At 41.8% G+C, this 19,268-nt stretch overlaps 1 protein-coding gene across 1 annotated transcript in view; it reads left to right on the top strand.

Annotated features, from left to right (window-relative positions):
* adamtsl5 (ADAMTS like 5) overlaps positions 1-19,268 on the top strand; it is a 153,579-nt gene extending 134,311 nt beyond the window's left edge. The window contains exons 11-13 of the mRNA XM_033622239.2: positions 3,728-3,859; positions 18,305-18,376; positions 18,481-19,268. Of these exons, the coding sequence (XP_033478130.1) occupies positions 3,728-3,859; positions 18,305-18,376; positions 18,481-18,821 (545 nt within the window). The 3' untranslated portion in view covers positions 18,822-19,268. The remainder of the gene's footprint in view (positions 1-3,727; positions 3,860-18,304; positions 18,377-18,480) is intronic.

The following is a 19,268-nucleotide window of genomic DNA, read 5'->3' as shown; positions in this document are numbered from 1 at the left end:
AAATTTAACGTGGATGGAATCTTTGCCTCAAATGTTGCGACAGACAACGCTATCTGATAAACATCTAGTATAGTAACTGTTGCTGAGTGGCGTGTAATCTAAGACTGTTAGGTTATCAATTTCAATTCCGCACGTCAGAACTAGATCGAGGGTATGGTTAAAACAGTGAGTGGGTTTATGTACTGACTGAAGCCAGTAGTGCAGCAGATAATTGCGTATTTCACAAGTATTGTTCAAATTGTGACACAACCATGAAATTTGGCACAAATACTCTTCTAGGTCCACTCTTTTGAAAAAGGGTGCTGGCCACTCAAAAATTCATAATGGACGCCATTTTTCAAGATGGCTTCCAGGTGTTGTACCAATATGTCCTATATCGGCATGTAATTGTTATGGAATAAATTCATTTGGGTCTAAACTGTTTTATAGGTCTCACATTTCATTATTATAAGTGTTGTTTTTGTCATCACTGATATTTAGTAGTTGGAGAAAAGCTTAGTTTCATAGAGTGAATGTCAATGCACAACCAGGGCACAATGGTGACATCACTGCTGTGGAACTCAGCATGGGGTTTAGTGTCAGCTAGTTGTTGACTAATAGTGATAGTATAAATTAACTTAGTGTCCCAAATGCTGTCTAACAGCCCCCTTCAATTAGCTATTAAAAATAGTAAGTAGATGTAGTTAGATAGCCGTGCCTGAATTGAGCCTAGGGTAAGCGGGGCTGTACATGACTCATTCATGTACACTTACCCGGAAGATGTACAGATCACATGGGACTTAAATGGTCCTGGATGAATGATCAGGCTAGGTGTAGGTCACCCGAACCTCCCATATCTGAATGTGCAGTATCGCTTTGATTAAGGTGGTAAAAGGATAAACCCTCGGCCTTAATCAGAAATCAATCCTCAAAGAATGGCAAATGCAAATCCAGTGTTAGCCAAGAGGCAAACTGATTGGAATACATGTTGTCTTTATAAAGACAAAAGAAATGAAGTCCTTGTATCACCTCCTATCCATCATGTTCCTCAACATGATGGCTATACCATGCTTGCCACCAATGTTCGACTCTTTCATGAGATCAATGAAATGCCGATGATCATGGACCCGGCAAAGCTGGATGAAGAAACTGGTCAACTACACTGTAGAAACCAGTCTCAGTTCTGATGGTCCTGCCATTTCCAGTCAACCCAGCGTCAGCCAGAAGCAGAGAGTCCTGCTGACTGGGGATGGAGGAAGGTTGATGAAGAATGGCGGGTCTTCTGGACAGCCAATTCACCAGTTGCAGAGAGTTGTCAACAACTCACCAAGTGTGGCTGCAAATCAGGGTGCTGTGGAAGGTGTAGATTGGGTTTCATCTGCACAGCACTGCAAATGTGAGTAGAACTAACAACTTTAACAAAATGCACCGTGAAAATAAAAAAAAAGAGAGAGAGAGAGAAAAAAATTAATAATAAAAAAAATTAAAGCTGTTTCAGGCAAAGTAACATCCCTATAAAAAAATTGACCACAAAAATCTGGGTTTAGACCATAAACAGTTGAGTGGCCAGCGCCTTTTTCCAAAAGCGTGGCCCTTAGAGAGTATTTGTACCAAATTTTATGCTTGTGTCACAAAGTGAACGATTTTTTCAGTTATCTGCTGCACTACAATGGAGTGTAATAATGAGATAAACGCGGTAGCCAGAGAGTCATTATCAATAATAACTTTATCTGATTTAATCAATCAATCAATCAGTTTTATTTATAAAGCCCAATATCACAAATCACAATTCACAATTTGCCTCACAGGGCTTTACAGCATACGACATCCCTCTGTCCTTTGGACCCTCACAGCGGATAAGGAAAAACTCCCCAAAAAAAACCCCTTTAACGGGGAAAAAAAACGGTAGAAACCTCAGGAAGAGCAACTGAGGAGGGATCCCTCTTCCAGGACGGACAGACATGCAATAGATGTCGTACAGAACAGATCAGCATAATAAATTAACAGTAATCCGCATGACACAATGAGACAGACAGAGAGAGAGAGAGAGAGATGCAGGTAATGACAGTAGCTTACAACAACATTATTGAAAGTAATAATATTATAGTTATAGTTCTGGCTACTGTGGTACAATATGTTGAAAGTATGTATTAATATCTGGCAGTATACATGTGTGACAATAGTCATGTGTATAATAACAGTAGAAGTATGACTAATGACTAATGATGGCAGCAGCAGCAGGAGGCATCTGGCAGGACCACGGCAGCAGCACAACCACACGTCACGCTATCCAGGCATCGCTGCGATATGAGTTAATCTGAGAGACAGTGGAGCACAAAGGCTCCGGAGAAGAAGCCGAGTTAGTGACATCCAGAATGGCTGAGTTAGCAAGATGCAGTAATAGAATACGAGAGAGAGGGAGAGAGAGAGAGAAGGAGAGAAGGTGCCCGGTGTATTATCAGGGGGTCCTCCGGCAGACTAGGCCTAAGTCAGCCTAACTAGGGGCTGGTACAGGGCAAGCCTGAGCCAGCCCTAACTATAAGCTTAAGAACGAAACTGGATAAAAACTCTGAGAATTCAGACACAAATCCAGAATAAGGGCCAGGAGCACGGTACACTATAACAAATAGAAGTGGCTGCAAGGTTTTCCAGGTCGGATGCAAAAGACTAAAAACAAGGCTTTCAGATGAATTACAATCTAGTTCAGGTTTAGGGCTGATTAACAGACTAGAGTTAAATATGGCTGCAACTCCCCCTCCTCGGCCGCTGCCTCGAGGAATGTGGGTATTATTATGACTGGGAGGAGTGCACAACTCCTCTTTGTTTAATTTTAGATTTAGATAATTTAGGTGGTCGGGGGACAGACACCGTTTGTATAAAACTATGGGTTGTCCCCTAAGAAAGTCTTTTATAGCTTTGATTTTTTAAAATCAGAATTTAATTCTTCCTGTTGTCCCTTTTTGCCTCTTTTACTGCTCTTCTTACATTGTAGGCTGCTGCTTTAGGCTGCTGCCCATCTTTCCAGAATGCAGTTCTAATTTATAGGCTTAAAGAGATAGTGCACCCAAAAATGAAAATTCAGCCATTATCTACTCACCCATATGCCGATGGAGGCCCTGGTGAAGTTTTAGAGTCCTCACATCCCTTGCGGAGATCGACGGGGGGAGCGACTAGCACACCTAATGGCAGACGGCGCCCCAGACTAAAGGCCAAGAAGAACAATTGAATCCACAAAGTATCTCCATATTGCTCATCCATAGTGATCCAACTGTGCTGCAGCCACGACATAAAAAGTTGTTTCGAAAAACGTCATATGAACTCTGTTTTTAGCCTCACTGTAGCCTGTAGCTCTGACTGCTTCTCTGTGCTCCGCGCTCACGTGTGCGCGCTTGCCTGAGACCAGCGAAAGCATGAGCTTTGCTCACCCGTGTTTACATCACGTGACACGTGCACCGCAGGGAGAGACAACAGTAACCACAGAGCTAAAAGATAATTTGCAGCTTTAAAGACATGATGTGTGTCAGTGCACATGTTGCATTGCTGCTAGTGACACTAAAATACATTAATTTGTCTCAAAAGTGTCAGGGTGACTTTTAATCTTAATGAGTGGCTATAGTCCGAAATGTTAAAATCCAGCACAATACGAGTTTTGGCATAATTTCATCAAGATTAAATAGATTAATTTCATGAGTTCACGTAACTGTTTACAACATTTTTGACAACACTGTTTGTGATTTTTGTCTACTAGTTTTGAGGCCTGTGAAGCCGCCTCGCCAAACTCCCCACCACAATCACCGCCAGCACCCTCAGCAGCCCGTCCTGCCCCGCCTGGAGCGAGAGGAGAACCACAGAAACCTCCTGCCTCAGCCCTCACCTGGAAGTATGTTCACTGTTTTCTCAGCTCAACCTACCCCATCCTCCATCAAGCTAAGCCTAGCTAACCAAATGTTAAAAGCTAACACAAGCTAATGTTAAGGGGAAGCTCAGATATTTCTGGGAAAACTGAGGAAACTTGCTTATATCTTCCCTTATATATAACACAAGCAAGCATGCCTGTTCCTCAAAAAATTACTTAATAAAGCAACATATTCTCATAGAATGGTTTACTAACCAAAAACCTCACCAATAAGATAAAGATTTCTAATGGTTTATTACATATAATGTCTTATGGGTTCAGAGGAAAGCGTTAAGGGGTGAGGATCGAGGGATTCGAAAATGAAAGGATGAGGATGGGGGAGGAAGGGATGAGGGTCGAATGGATGAGGGATGAAGGGTTGAGGGATGAACAGATAAGGGGCGAGGTTCAAATGGATGAGGGATGAAGGGATGAGGGTCGAATGCATGAGGGATGAAGGGATGAGGGTCAAATGGATAAGGGATGAAGGGTTGAGGGATGAAGGGTCAAATGGATGAGGGATGAAGGAATGAGGAGTGAAGGGTTGAGGGATGTAGGGATGATGGGATGAGGGTCAAAGGCCAGATGGATGAGAGGTTAGGGATGACAGGGTAAGGATCAAGGGATGTAGAGTGAGGAATGAAGGGATGAGGGTTGAGGGATGAAGGCTGGGTTCCTGGATAGCAGGCGAGCGCGATGATGAATGTGTTGGGTCAAAGGTAGGAACGCAGGAGGGATCCCGGGAGTGAGACTGAGTGGGTATAGATATAGATAGAGATATAGATAGAGCCCCCAAGAGAGCTTCAAGAGCGCAGGGAAGTTTCAGATGTTGTTTGGATCGTCATGTGCTGTTTTCTGAAGAAGACAGTGCCCCAGAATCTTAATGTGGTCAAGAATTTTCTGCCTATAAATGGTTAAAGTGGCTCCATGCGAAGAGACAACCCACGTAAAAACCAGTTGAAAGAAGGTGGTGCTGGTGCTGGTGCCAGTACTCAGAATTTCTAGAATTAATGATGGGAAAACAAGAGTCGGCGATTGAGGATATGGGATGCTCGGATTGATGAATTGGTGCAGGTATGAGGCCAGGGTGAATGTCTGCATGAATAGCATGTTGTTAAGTGAATGCAATCATGCCCCCAAAGGGATGGCTGCTATAGAGACTGGGTACGTTTTGTAGGTTGTGGACGAAGGGGTGGGTGTGGCTGAGTTTGTGTACAGTTGGATGACTCCTGGCTTAGTGTGATCATCACGAAAGGGGATGTCGTTCTGGGAGAATTTTCGGACTGGTGTTGTTTAAGCTTCTTGGGTGATGATAGAGATGAAGAAGTTTTAATGTGTCGTAGCAGTGAAGAAGTTGGGCAGGAAGGAAATTTCAAAAGACTAAATGGGCTTTCGCGTCAGGGACCCGGGCCCAGATCTGTGCATGCTTAACCTCAGTCAGGTTCTTTCGATAAATGTGAAGAGTTAACACCGCATCAGGGAACAGAACACTGACCCCTGTTCAAGTCCGCTTGAGAGGTTAATCTCAGGAGTTCATGGTATGCAGTATGGTTCCAGCACGGAACATGTCAAGTGTGAAAATCAACTATGCCAAAAACATGACTGCTGGGCAATCATATTATCATATTTGGGGACAGCATGAATCACTCGTACCTGATATGGCAACACTTAACAGAATTTGGGCGGATTTGCTTGGTGGGCAGGGATGCTTGGATTGAGATGGGGTCGGGGGAAGTGGATGATGACAATGCCCAGGGAGAGAGGGGATTGAAAGGAAGGATGAGTTGGAGGGAAAGGGAAGGTGGGTGAAGAAAACTGAAACGAGGGCCTACTTAAATACGATCTAGTTAATGATTTTTATGTTAAAAAGCAATGAAAATTTTGATTACAAGAAAGACAACGGAAACCAATTGTGTGAGGAGGAAAACAAGGTATAAGTAGTAAGGCGTTGTCCTGCTCCCAGACTTAAGCCAACTAGTAAACTGGCTTACTAGCATGGACTGTACCATGACCAAGCGATCTGTAAAGATTTAATGAGATGGGGAAATATGAAATGTTGAGGAAGGATAAATGAATGAGCAAAGGGGATAAACATGGGGCAGGAGGCTGTCCATTAATGTTTGTCTGGGACAGATATAAGAGGGTCTGGGAGGAGGAAATTGTTACCACTATTGCAAGCGTGGGAGCGAATGTGGTGGCCAGTGGTGGAGGCTGCATTGATTTATTTCTAAGGAGTGAGAACTAGAGAGAGTTGAAAGTATGAAGCTGCGTTAGAAAAACTGGGACGAAATGTAAGGTTGTAGATGCGTTCGGGGGAATTTGGAGCACTGCGGGAAGTGACCAGCGGTGAAAGCTGCATTGATTTACTTTTTGGGAGTGAGAACGGAGAGAGGGAGTCTGAAGTATGAAGTTGTGTTTGAAAAACTTGGACGAGGTGGAGGTTAGATGCACTGGGGCGAATTTAGAGCACTGCAGGCAGTGATTAGCCATGGGGGCTGCGTTTATTTACTTCTCGGGAGTGATAACAAGAGAGAGTCGAAAATATGTTATATAATATATAAGTTGTGTTAATAAAACTGGGAAGACGTTGAGTCATAGATGCATTGGGACGAATTCGAAACACGGTCCATGAATGCTACAGAGGGATTGACTAGGGGGGTGGGGAGCCTGAAGAGAATAGATGCAGGTGTTGTAAATTAAGATGAACAGATGAGGGTCGAGGGTCAAATGGATGAGGGATGAAGAGTTGAGGGATGAATGGATGAGGGACAAGGGTCAAATGAATGGGGGATGAAGGTTTGAGGGACCAAGGGGTGAGGATGTAAGTCTTAACACGGGCCTGACCTCGTAATAGATCTAATCCAATTAAAGTATCTAATTGGCTATCTGAAATAATTAATAATTATTAATAATGATTATTGATTATGTTAAAGAATGTGACTTAACTTACCTTAAATCACCCCGTGGGGCACCATTCCCAAAAAGGGAAAATGATAGCCAGTTAAAGATATCAGTCTCATGAAGTTCACTAAACTATCAATTTGGAATTTTGATTAATAATTAAATTAATAACAATAACCAAATTAAATAGTAAAGCCTGAGGGATTTCGGAGTTCTTGATGTAGCAGAGATTGACTATTCATTCACTCTTGTACAACATTAAACAGACAGCAGGTATGATTCCAAAAGATATATATTTATTCATAAAGGAAGCAAACAAAACACACAGATTCTAACTAACTATAGACAAGCAGTGTGTGTGTGTGTGTGTGTGAGTGAGAGAGAGAGAGAGAGAGAGAGAGAGAGAGAAAGAGAGAGGTGTGTTGATCAAAGGGCAGTTTGGCCTACAAAACAAAATGGCTGACAACGGAGATCTACAAGCTGGCCAAATCAAAGCTGGCTTCAGATCAGGGGAGGTGTTGTCTGACCGTGTGGTCACAACAAAGACAAAGGAAAAGAAGCAGGACTTTGAGTTGCCTGTTTGGGTGTAGCTCTGTTGAAAGCCTATTTTTAACTGAGTCTATGTGAATGTGATATGTGCTGCAAAGGGTGTGGATTAGTGCAGAGGATGTTTACATGCGTGCAAGACGTTGTCTGTGAACAGCATTAGCAAACTTAACACTTAGCTTTGGAGAAGCCAATTAACCAATGACCTGACTGCACACAATCACAACAATGACTCATAAACAGCATTAAATCACATTCAACAAGTTAAACAGTCTTGCTTAGCCTATACACCTGTGTTAACGCTATGCCCAGTAGTTACATCACTAGTCCTTGAATGGATGGAGGGAAGAGTTGCTTTGAGGTGTGCTGCTTTTGTTAGCCAGCAGGGGAAGGCTGGAAAGAGCTGTTGTTCCAGATGCAGTCTTTGATGTGTCCTTGTTCCAAAGGTGCAGATCCGAGGAAGCCGGTCCCTCAGGGTCAGTGCAGAGTTAGACAATGGGGTGCTAACTCAACTTGGTTCTCCTTGTTGCTGAAAAGGTAGTTGCAAAACTTGCGTTTGCGCACTAATTTCTCTGGTTTCCAGGTTATGGTCCAGGGGAAAGAGAGTCTGTGAGCAATTGCCCTCCCTTTAGTGGTTCGGGGGCAAGGGCATGGGTCTGAGCTGGCAGCTCAGGAGGAAGGAGGCCTGTCTGGGCCCAGGAGGAAAGAGAGCCTGTCTGGGCTGCTCAAGACCCAGGAGTTAAAAGAGCACCTCTGGGCTGATCCACAGCTCAGGACGAAAAGGAAGATTTATGAGTGAGCACAACTTTCCTAAAGTTTGCTTGGTGACATCACAGAGGGTCATGTCACTGTCAAAGTCCTGTCCAATCAAGTTTGACAACTGGTCTCACTTGGGTGTGACCATGAGGCATCCTGTGGAGATGAGTGTCAAATAGCTCTCTTTGTTTTAAGAACAAAGAGCATGCAGAGAAGAAAAGCCTTTACATATCAAGTTTAGATTTTAACAAATGACAAATCATATGTGGTCCCGTGAATCCCAACACAGGGCTATGAAGGTCGGAAGTCGGTGGCAAGCGTTTGCCATAAGAGCAGAAACCTTTGGCAAGTGTTTAACATGAGAATGTATGTAGCGATTTGCAACTGCCAGTGGCTAGATTAATGGAAAGCTGGTTCTGAAGACATACAGTGCCCTCCAAAAGTATTGGAACAGTGAGGCCAATTCCTTTATTTTTGTTGTAGACTGAAAATATTTGGGTTTGACATCAAAAGATGAATATGGGACAAGAGATCAACATTTCAGCTTTCATTTCCAGGTATTTACATCTGGATCTGATACACAACTTAGAAGATAGCAACTTTTGTTTGAACCCACCCATTTTTCATGAGAGCAAAAGTATTGGAACATGTGACTGACAGGTGTGTTTTGTTGCCCAGGTGTTTCCCAATTACATTGATTATTCAAACAATAAATAGCACTGAATGTCTGAGCTCAGTTTCAGATTGGGTACGATAGGTTTTGCCTGTGCAGACTGTATTTAGAGGTGGAACCAACATGAAAACTGAGAGCTGTCTATGGGTGAAAAAGAAGCAATTGTGAATCTGAGAGAAGATGGACAATCAATCAGAGCCATTGCAAAAACATTGGCCATAGCCAGTACAACCATTTGGAATGTCCTGAAGAAGAAAAAAACCACTGGTGTACTAAGCAACAGACATCGAACAGGTAGACCAAGGAAAACATCAGCAGTTGATGACAGAAACATTGTGAGAGCTGTCAAGAAAGACCCTAAAACAACTGTTAGTGACATCAGCAACAACCTCCAGAGGGCAGGAGTGAAGGTATCACAATCTACTGTTCGCAGAAGACTTCAAGAACAAAAGTACAGAGGCTACACCAGAAGATGCAAACCACTCATTAGCAAGAAGAATAGGAAGGCCAGGCTGGAATTTGCCAAAAGGTACAGAGATGAGCCTCAAAAATTCTGGGAAAAAGTTTTATGGACTGATGAGACAAGATTAACTTTTTCCAAAGTGATGGAAAGGTGAAAGTTTGGAGAAAGAAAGGATCTGCTCATGATCCCAAACATACAAGCTCATCTGTGAAACATGGTGGAGGTAATGTCATGGCTTGGGCTTGCATGGCTTCTTCTGGGACGGACTCTTTCATCTTCATTGATGATGTAACACATGATGGCAGCAGCAAAATGAACTCACAAGTCTACAGAAACATTTTGTCTGCTAATTTAAAGAAAGATGCAACCAAACTGATTGGGAGATCCTTCATCATGCAGCAAGATAACGACCCAAAACACACTGCCAAAACAACAAAGGAGTTCATCAGGGGCAAGAAGTGGAAGGTTTTAGACTGGCCAAGTCAGTCTCCAGACTTAAACCTAATAGAGCATGCATTTTACCTGCTGAAGAGGAGACTGAAGGGAGTAACCCCCCAAAACAAACAACAGCTGAAAGAGGCTGCGGTGAAAGCCTGGAAAAGCATCACAAAAGAAGAATGCAAAAGTTTGGTGATGTCAGTGGGTCACAGGCTTGATGCAGTTATTGAAAGCAAAGGATTTGCAACTAAATATTAAGTCTCATTCACTTTAATCTATTTTAAGTTTATATGTTCCAATACTTTTGCTCACCTAAAAATTTTGTGTTCCATTACAAATAATGCTATCTTCTAAGTTGTGTATCAGATCCAGATGTAAATACCTGGAAATAAAAGCTGAAATGTTGATCTCTTGTCTCATATTCATCTTTTGATGTCAAACCCAAATGTTTTCAGTCTACAACAAAAGTAAACGAATTGGACTCACTGTTCCAATACTTTTGGAGGGCACTGTAGTTGTGGGTAGAGAAGGACAATTTCTTTATTATTATTATTATTATCATTTTTATTATTATTATTATTATTATCATCATTATCATTATTATTATAATTATTATCATTTTAAGGATACAGCGTATGGTAAAACTGTGAATGAATGTGAGAGAGGAAAAGGGGAGCTGACACTGGCTAGTAAGGTGGGCTGAGGGTGTGCTTTGGACGAGATCGTTACGGATAGCTTTCTGTGAAGCTGATGGAAGGTTTTCCGGTTGTGGAACTGATAAGCTGTGACGATGTTAGGGATGTCCCGATCCGATATTCAGATCGGTATTGGCCGCCGATACTAGCAAAAAACATGCATCGGCATCGGATCTGCATGGAAAAATGCCGATCCCAGAACTCCAATCCAGTTTTTCATGGAGTTTTTCCGGCCAACCCAGCGTTCCGTAATTCAAGCAGTCCATTCCAGTGATCCGCTCCAGCACTTACTATCAATCCACCATGCCAGGATGCAGACGGCAGTGATATTTTTATTTGGTTTACACTCTTACTGTTTAAGTAAAGAGCACTGATGGCATTGTTTTGGGCACAATTAGTGAAATTGGAGCCATGGATGGACTATTGCTTGTTTAAACAGTTGTACAATATTGTGTGTGGTTTTTTTGTCCCCTCTGTTGGTCCCAGGAAACAGCAGCACCAGGCTGGCACTGACACTACTAAAATAACTGAAAAGGAAAGGCTGCATTGTTTGTTAAATGTCAACAATGTCTTGTGGTGTTAATCTTTTTTTTATTTATTAGTGGGCCAAAGCAAAAGTGTGTGGAGTCTTGCTGCTATTTTAATTTCAATGTTAGACATTTTAAAGATTTCTTGTGTTGATTTATTTTCTATTTATTAAGGGGCCAAAGCAGCCAAAGCAAACCAGCTATATTTTTTATTTAATGTTAATGTTCAAGTTTAAAGTTTGTCTATTTAACCCTGTTAACAATAAACGGGTCAGTTTCTCATACCAACTGTTGTGGATCGTTCTAACTAACCTGATGAAGTAGTTGTTCCTGTTAGAATAATATCGCTTGATCAAACCTTTTCTAACATGACTGACAACAAAATAAGTGAATATGTATAGTACGAGCTTGGATCGGACCGGTATCGGCCAAAACTCAAGGCTGTAATATTGGTATCGGATCGGAAGTGAAAAAGCTGGATCGGGACATCCCTAGACGATGTGATGAAGCCTGCGATTGCAGAGATGACAAGAATGATGGAATGACCTGAGAACAGACAAACACATAGGCTTCTAGTTTTGCAGATGGAGTGAGCTAAAGGGTGCAAAAGATTTATTTACAAGTTTCCAACATAATAACAGTAATGATAATGATCATTAAAATGTATTTACTTACAATATTTCAGTAGGCCTACTATGCTTCTTATACTGAAACTTGCTTTGATACCAGCGGCAAAGTACTGAACTAGGCTACTTTGCTATAACCATTAATTCAGCTATAGTCCTACTTCACACAAATGACCAAGCTGAAATCTCTAGAACATGCGCTGTTCAGTCATTCAACTGACTTCAGCTCATGTATGTTCCAGACTGTCTTCTAGTTTAGCTAGCAGAATTATTTTTACTTTTTTTTTTTTTTTTTTTTTTTAACCACAGGAGCTAGATAGCTAACTAACTAGGCAGACTCATTCCCGGCTACAATCAGATTCAATGTATTTGTATTTGGTGGCGTTGCCCAGATGGCTCTTAGCGCTAAGAGCTTCTTAAGAACGCTCTTAAGCCTCCCGTGAAAGAAAAATGTGTTTCCCAGATCGCTCTTAGCTTAAGAAGATCTTTCACTAAGAAGGAGTTGCAAGATCGAGCTAACCCACTCTTAACAGTCTTCTTAGCGACCAAATGCTCACAGAATTAGCCGCGTCAGGCAAATTAATATTACACTAAGCTTTCTGACTAATTACTGTCTGAGTAATTTTTTCCCTGTTTTTCTGAGTAATATTTTCTGTTTTTCGGAGTAATTTATTCATTTTTCGGGTTTTTGGTGTAATTTTTTCCTGTTTTTGGTGGTAATTTTTTTCCCTGTTTTTGGTGGTAATTTTTTTCTGTTTTTCGGGGGGGTTCTGTTTTTGGTGTTAAGTTTTTTCTGTTATTCATGGTAATTTTTTTTCCTGAACAAGGAGACGAGATACTTAAAAATCTCGCGAGAAGCTCCCACCTGGCACCTGCAAGTGACCGGTGCCTGCGTAAAGTCGACAAACTAATGATAACACCATCTATATGACTTAAAGACAAGAGTATCTCCCAGTGTCTCAAACCCAAAACAAAGTGAAACTGGATTAAACTAAACAAGCGGGTCATGTTGGCTTCCATTATATCGAGCTCTCAAGAAAGGAATGAAAGCGTCTGTTGTTCTATTGGTCTCTTAAAAAAAATACCACGAAAAACAGAAAAAATTACACCGAAAAACAGAAAAATAAAAAAATTACTCCGAAAAACAGAAAAAAAATACTCAATAATTTATTTGTCAAGTGAATGCAATACGCTTCCGTAGATATTGAAACAGTGCGTACCGTATATATTTTGATCTATTTTATACTTCAGATTTATATTGTTTAGCATTAATTGATAACAGAAAAGAATGGATTTCATTCTGCAGGGAAACGCAGTCCTTATTGTGCGTATGACAATAAACACTTTGAATCTTGAATCTATATGTTTTATGAAGACCCTATGTGCGCTCAAAGCTGTGGCACAAGTTACGCACTGAAATCTGTCGGAAGAAAAATAATAATAATAAGAAAAATAAGTATGAGGAATAACAAGTGTGTTCCTGTATGTGCTGTGCACATCAGGCGCACAAATAAAATGAATCATCATGACTATCATTTATCATAATTTGTCCGCACATATCCCACATCTGTATGCACATATGAGATAGTTTACCACATCCAAAAAATGCATCAGGGCACAACAGAAACACATCCACTCTCCAAACCTGCGACATTCTGATATCAGGCAACTGACAGGTGTAATTGAGCTCAGCTGGAACCACATCAATGGATGCTCCACCCGCTACTCTATATAAAGGTGTTGCCACATCACACATGTGTGAGATACCATGGCTGCTTTACAACATATTGTCGCTGCTAACCAACAGCGTTGCCGTGTGTGAAGCCAAACCATATATGTAAATGCATTTGTGCGTCAGCACTTCAGCCCACTCGACGTGCTGTCAGACCGAGCTGTTCAAATGAAGTACCGAGATACAATGCCTCATCAACTAGTGTCTCCACACATTTGAGGGCAACCTGGTGCAATTTTGCCCTCAGCCTGGAGGTGCAATGTCTGGCTGCGCTGCATTTTTACGCAGTGGGGAGCTTCCTGGACGTGGTGGGAGACGGCACCAGCCTCAGCAAGGCGTCTGTGTTTTTTTGTTTAAATATAATACATTTCCTTATGATTCTCTTACCAAGACTACTTCTTATTTAGTTGTAGTCTTGTTTTCATCATGAAAATAGGTCATTAACAAATATTTATCGTCTTAGTTTTTCATTAGAATTATTAGAACACACATACACATGAGCAGCAGGGAATTAGTACATTAGGTAGCAGCGCTGTGTGTGACTTATGCGCTGATTAAGTGGTGGGTGATTGATTTGCCTAACATCGATTGTTTCAGCACCGCGGTAGTGGACAGCTCCTGTTAAGAGCTTCTTAAAGAGCGATCTTAAGAGCGATCCTTAGAAGGGCATTAAGAATGCATCTGGGAAACACTCGTATCTTAGCGACCCTTCTTACCAAAGACGTTCTTAACTGTGCTCTTAAGTCTTAAGATCGCTCTTAACTGGGAAACACAGCCATTGTCTGTACATAGTCAGTCAGTTTACCTGGTAGGATGTTTATGTCAGAAGTGCTCTCTGTCTCGTCACTTGTGCATACTGTAGCCTACTCATCATGTTGCCTACTGATTACATCGCTACTGGCATTAGCTACTGATGCTCTAGAGGGCCATCTGCTGATAATGATGTGCTTAGCAGGAAAAAATAACCACACATCCCAGTAAATGATAACTAATTACTGAATAATACATGAAAGTAAAAAGTAATTGAAATATTTTTGGGGTTCATTAAAAAAAAATTTAAAAAGAGGGGAAAATGTTTTGTTTTTTGTAAGCAAATTTTTACCTTGACCTTGACCTAAATGCATTTTCTTGAATTCCATTGATTTCAAGAGTATCACTAACTGAATGGGCACCGTAAACTTAGTTGGAAATGACTCCTTAAATGTTTTTCTATTGTGTTTGGTTCCAAAGTTAAGCCTATTTGAATATTATTGGCGGCCATCTTGAATTTGACCTCTCCCGGGCCTCAGAGGTCAAATCTGACTTCCCTCCACATCTGAAAATAAACCTTATGGTATGTACTAACTATGGTAGAAATGTCATGCTTTTTTCAAAAAGTGCACAATTCCTCATAATTTGAGAACTTATCCGCTGTACTATGTGTGTTACAGACTCTGGTGGTCAGAGGATGATGTGCAAAAAAAAACTTAGATATTACTTTCATGATTCACTGACATTCATTTATAGGCCCAAGAAAATTTGTTTCAAATAATCAACATCCAAATAGTAGTCAAAATCGTTTTTAATTGCAACAAATAATTCATAAGCATATAGTAGTCGAGATTAAATCATATAAACACATTAACAAATTAATGATTGTTTCCTATTTAAAATTAAATGCTACATTACCATTAGTAGTGAAATTGGAAAGTGATATGGGTATGTCCATCATAGTGGCATTTGAACTGTCCATTTCGTTGTCTTCTTGGTGTTGGGCTCATCCTTCTCATCTTCTAAATTATTTAATTCTTCCAGTGTCACCTCCTTGTGCTGTTTCTCCCTTTCTTTTCATTCTCTATCCTCTCTTCTTCTGCATCCCAGTCATCAAAATTATCAGATTCATCAAATAAATTAAATGAAACGATAACATCACTCATGATGCCCATTGTAATCCGTTGCCTCTGCTCTGAGTCTCCGTTGCTATGGTTACAAACTAGCAGTTGAGCCAGCACAATAATTTAGAGCCTGTCATCAGGCATTTTGAAAGGAACGTCTTTTTAGCTGTCCTATAACACCTTTTAACGGACACCCTGCAGCCAATCAGAATTGAGTATTCACCCAGATCATGGTATAATTATTAATAAAAGTTGTTAATGTTGTACATGTTTTGTTGTTATTTGTTCAGTATTCTTAGGCCTATGTAATGTTTGTTATTAGGTTTCTGAACAGTATAAGCACAAGCCAACATTTTGGTGACTCCCTCTGAGCCCTTCAAAGTGATTTTAATTGGTCACGGTAATACCGTATACCCCAGGAAAATGAGGGGAAGGTTTTTTCTTTTCTTTTCTTTTCTTTTCTTTTTTTTTAAGATTATTTTTGTGGGCTTTTTGCCTTTAATGACAGGACAGAGTGAAATGGGGAGAGAGTGGGGACTGACATGCAGCAAAGGGCCGCGAGCCGGATTCAAACCTGCTGCCGCTGCAGCGAGGCAATGCCTCTGTACATGGGGCACGGGCACTATCCACTACTCTACCGGCGCCCCAATGAGGGGAAGGTTTAACGGTAACAAAATGTGGATACCACCCAACTCTAGCTGACAGTAGACCTGGTTTCAGCTGGCGCGCTTTTAGCGCACCTTCGGCGAAGCCTTTTGGCACGAAAATGTCACTGCGCCAAGCTGGATCTGTCGACACCTCCCCCTGCTGTGCCGCCACACCCATCTCAGCGCACCTCAGTCTGCCAAACTACCAAACTGAGCGCGCCTCGGGTTGCGCTGCTCGAAACTAGCTCTGCGCGGGGTTTGCCACCCTGCGCCGCACCGGGAAACTAGAGGCCATAGGGTTATTGTTTGTTTGTTAGTTTGTTTTACTAGTGTGGTTTCCTTTTGTACAAATGAAATGAGCAGTGGTTACTTGAGAGATTTCCCTTAATATGTATTAAAAGGGCATTGGTAGAAGGAACCTGAGATTTGAGATTACTGTTTGCCAAACAAACAAATGACAATTGTTTCCTCTAATTGCATGTGACAATGAGTAACTTAAAACTTTAGACCATACAACCTGGCTCCCTGTTAGTGGGAGCTTATGGTACTGGCTGCTGCCCTCGAGAAGTTGGAATCTCTGTGACGCCACGGGTGGCAATCCTAGCATGGATGTCTCGGGGGATGATCCCTACATGCCAGCAGTTACATAGGCATGGCGTTTAATGGAGCGGCGTGGAGTTGGAACCCAGCTTGTGGCCGCAGCTGAAGGGAATTCCTTTTCCTTTCTGGAAGTGGAGACAGTCTGCCGTCTGGTCTCTGATGTCCAGTTTGGTGTGAGAAATGTGTTGAAGGGAAAGAGAATGCATCAGGTGTGCTTAAATACTATTGGGCGGAAATGGGATGTGTTTGAGGCGTGGTCGTTGTTCTTGAGCCTAGTTTATAAAACTACATTTGTATGATTTCCTATGAAAAATGCATGCACAACTGTTCATATGATATCCTAAGAATTTGTGCCCCATGAATGATCAGGGTTTCCTCCAGGATTTTTTGAAACTGTGGGGGAGGGCTCCGGTGATGACGGAAACTGAATGTTTTTATAAATACACTATTTATTCACTACACAACTGTAGCACAACTATATACACAACTGTAGTCTAATCTAATGGCACAGTTTGCAGCCTGGCTGGGAGCACTTTATTTTTCTTGATTTTTTTGAAAAAGAGCTCTAAGGCTCTGTTGTATGAGGTGGCCCATTGATGCTGCCTGTTCCTCAGGTCTGTCCTCACCTACACATAAAAATAGTTAAAAGTGTGTTGAATACTTTTGATCTTGAATGTGCTCTTACACTGACCAGGTTGTCTGGTGTCTTGACATGGTTAACAGGTAGCAGGTGTCGCAAATTAATAAATGCCCCCCCCCCCCCCTTGACGGCGCCACTGGCGCACACATGTGAGTTGTTGACAACTTGTGTGTCGGCTTCGTCTAGTGTACCAAGTGCAGCACCGTGCTGGTATAGGACAGCAAAAAGACGGGGACATCGACACTTAAGAGGCACATGACGAAGGCTTGCCATGGAAAGAAAGACGAGAGTCAGCCTTCAATGTCCACGTTCGTATCCTTAAAAAAAAGTCGGGTTTAAACCGGGCTCGAGCTCATAATTACAGTTAAAGGGACGGGCCCGGTAGGGCTCGGACAGAACATGCGTGGGGTTGGGTTGGATTTTTGGGCCCAATCTAAGCTCTACACAGCACTACCTATCTCTCACCCCTTTTCTCTCCCTCTACTTCAGACTGTCGTCTCTTTGCCTCCCTTCCACTCTTGAGCGTGCCGCAGTACAGCCAGACAGGCAGGTGATGACTCCGGTGTTCGTTTTTCAAAATAAAGTTAATTGCAGCGTAGTGTCACATAACATTTCATGATATTTGTGTGTGTGTATGTGTGTGTGTGTGTGTGTGTGTGTATATATATTCATTCATACAATATACTTCACATTGTTTTAACATCTGAAAAAAAAAATCAGCATTCTGAAGGCGTGGCGGCTTTTATTTTGCCGTGGCGGCGCACCACGATCAATTACATGTAGCAGAAACTCTGAATGATGTTACGTCCTTAATATACAGTTATATATAATTAGCATAAAGTTACGGAGGTTAGGTTTAGGCAATAAAAGTTAGACTACTGTGGTTAGGTTTAGGAAAAAGAACCATGTTTGGGTATCTTTAGGTTTAGGCAAGTAAAGTTACTGGGCTTACGTTTAGGAAAAGAAACATGGTAAAGATGTATCTTAAAATGACTCACAGTTCACCCAAAGCTAACACAGATCCATACACGCCAACTCCAGGGGAAGTCACGGGTAAAAGTCCAGTTTTTTGTGACCCATCTACCACCCCAACCTGCTTACAAGCCCTCAGGACGGCTTCCATGTTTACTGCCATCAGTGCAATGGTCACTTGATCACAGCCTTTCAAAAAATGTAGGATATGTATGAATTTGGGTGCTTTGCTTTTTGAAGGAAAACATACAAAAAAATTGTGAGAACAGCCTGTTTAAAGTCTTTTCTCTTTTATCATGACTATCTTTGTTAGCTTATTTTAGCTTGGTTTAACTTGCAGGGCATTGTGGGAAGTGTCGGCGGGTCAAAGGTCGAAGGGAACGCCAGAGACAGTATTGCCAGAAGGACTTTGGTGAGTCTAAAGCTTGTAGCTGTGCTGTTTTTAAATAAGTTGTGACAGGATGCTAACTTGAACATGGGATTTGAAACATCATATTAAACTCTGTTTCCTGTTAGTTTTCCGTGCTCGAGTTCTCGGGAAGCTGTACAGAGGCGAGGAGACCCGATACGATGTCCAGATTATCCACACCTACCGGAACAGCTTTCGCCTGGAACACCGGGAGTTCTTGTGGGTCCCTAATGTGTGTGACTGCCCCCACCTGGAGGAGGGGAAGCAATATATACTGATGGTGCGTCGCCACATTAACTATGAGCACACACTGAACCGCATCCTGTTGGAGGAAGAGAGCTACGTGGTGCCCTACAGACCCAGAGAGGACGAGCTGCTGCGACCTCTTGAAAGACTCTGCAGCAACAGAGGACCCAAACAGCCAGCAGAGCTGATGGGACAAGTGTAGAGACAAACTATACGTGTGTGTGTGTGTGTGTGTGTGTGTCAGTCAGAGAATGAAGCTCACTATAAAGCTTTATTCACCTCCATTGTTTAATTTCTGGACCTTCAAAGCATCATCAGACTGTGTGTGATTCATGTGACCGCCTGATGAATTCCAGAGTGGCATCTTTGGAGAACAATGATCTTTAGATCATCGACATTTGACATTTAACATTTAACATTTAAAACCTGCCACATTAAGAAACCAAAAAGACTCCATGTTTATTTGAAAACCTGACCGGCTTATTGTACCATACCAAGCACTTTAGGCGGGTGCTTGCGCCCAACTTTAAACACATACCAAAGATAAGAACATTGACTGAAATGGCCTTTTTGTTATTGCTGTTTTTCCAGTTGTCATTTAATTTTTGTATGTGATTGTATTTTTGTCGGTGTAAAATTAAAAGAAAAA

This window comes from Epinephelus lanceolatus, chromosome 2 (assembly GCF_041903045.1).
Source record: "Epinephelus lanceolatus isolate andai-2023 chromosome 2, ASM4190304v1, whole genome shotgun sequence".
Classification (NCBI taxonomy): Eukaryota; Metazoa; Chordata; class Actinopteri; order Perciformes; family Serranidae; genus Epinephelus; species Epinephelus lanceolatus.
Note: the sequence above shows the minus strand (reverse complement) of the source record. Positions and strands in the feature narration are given on the sequence as shown.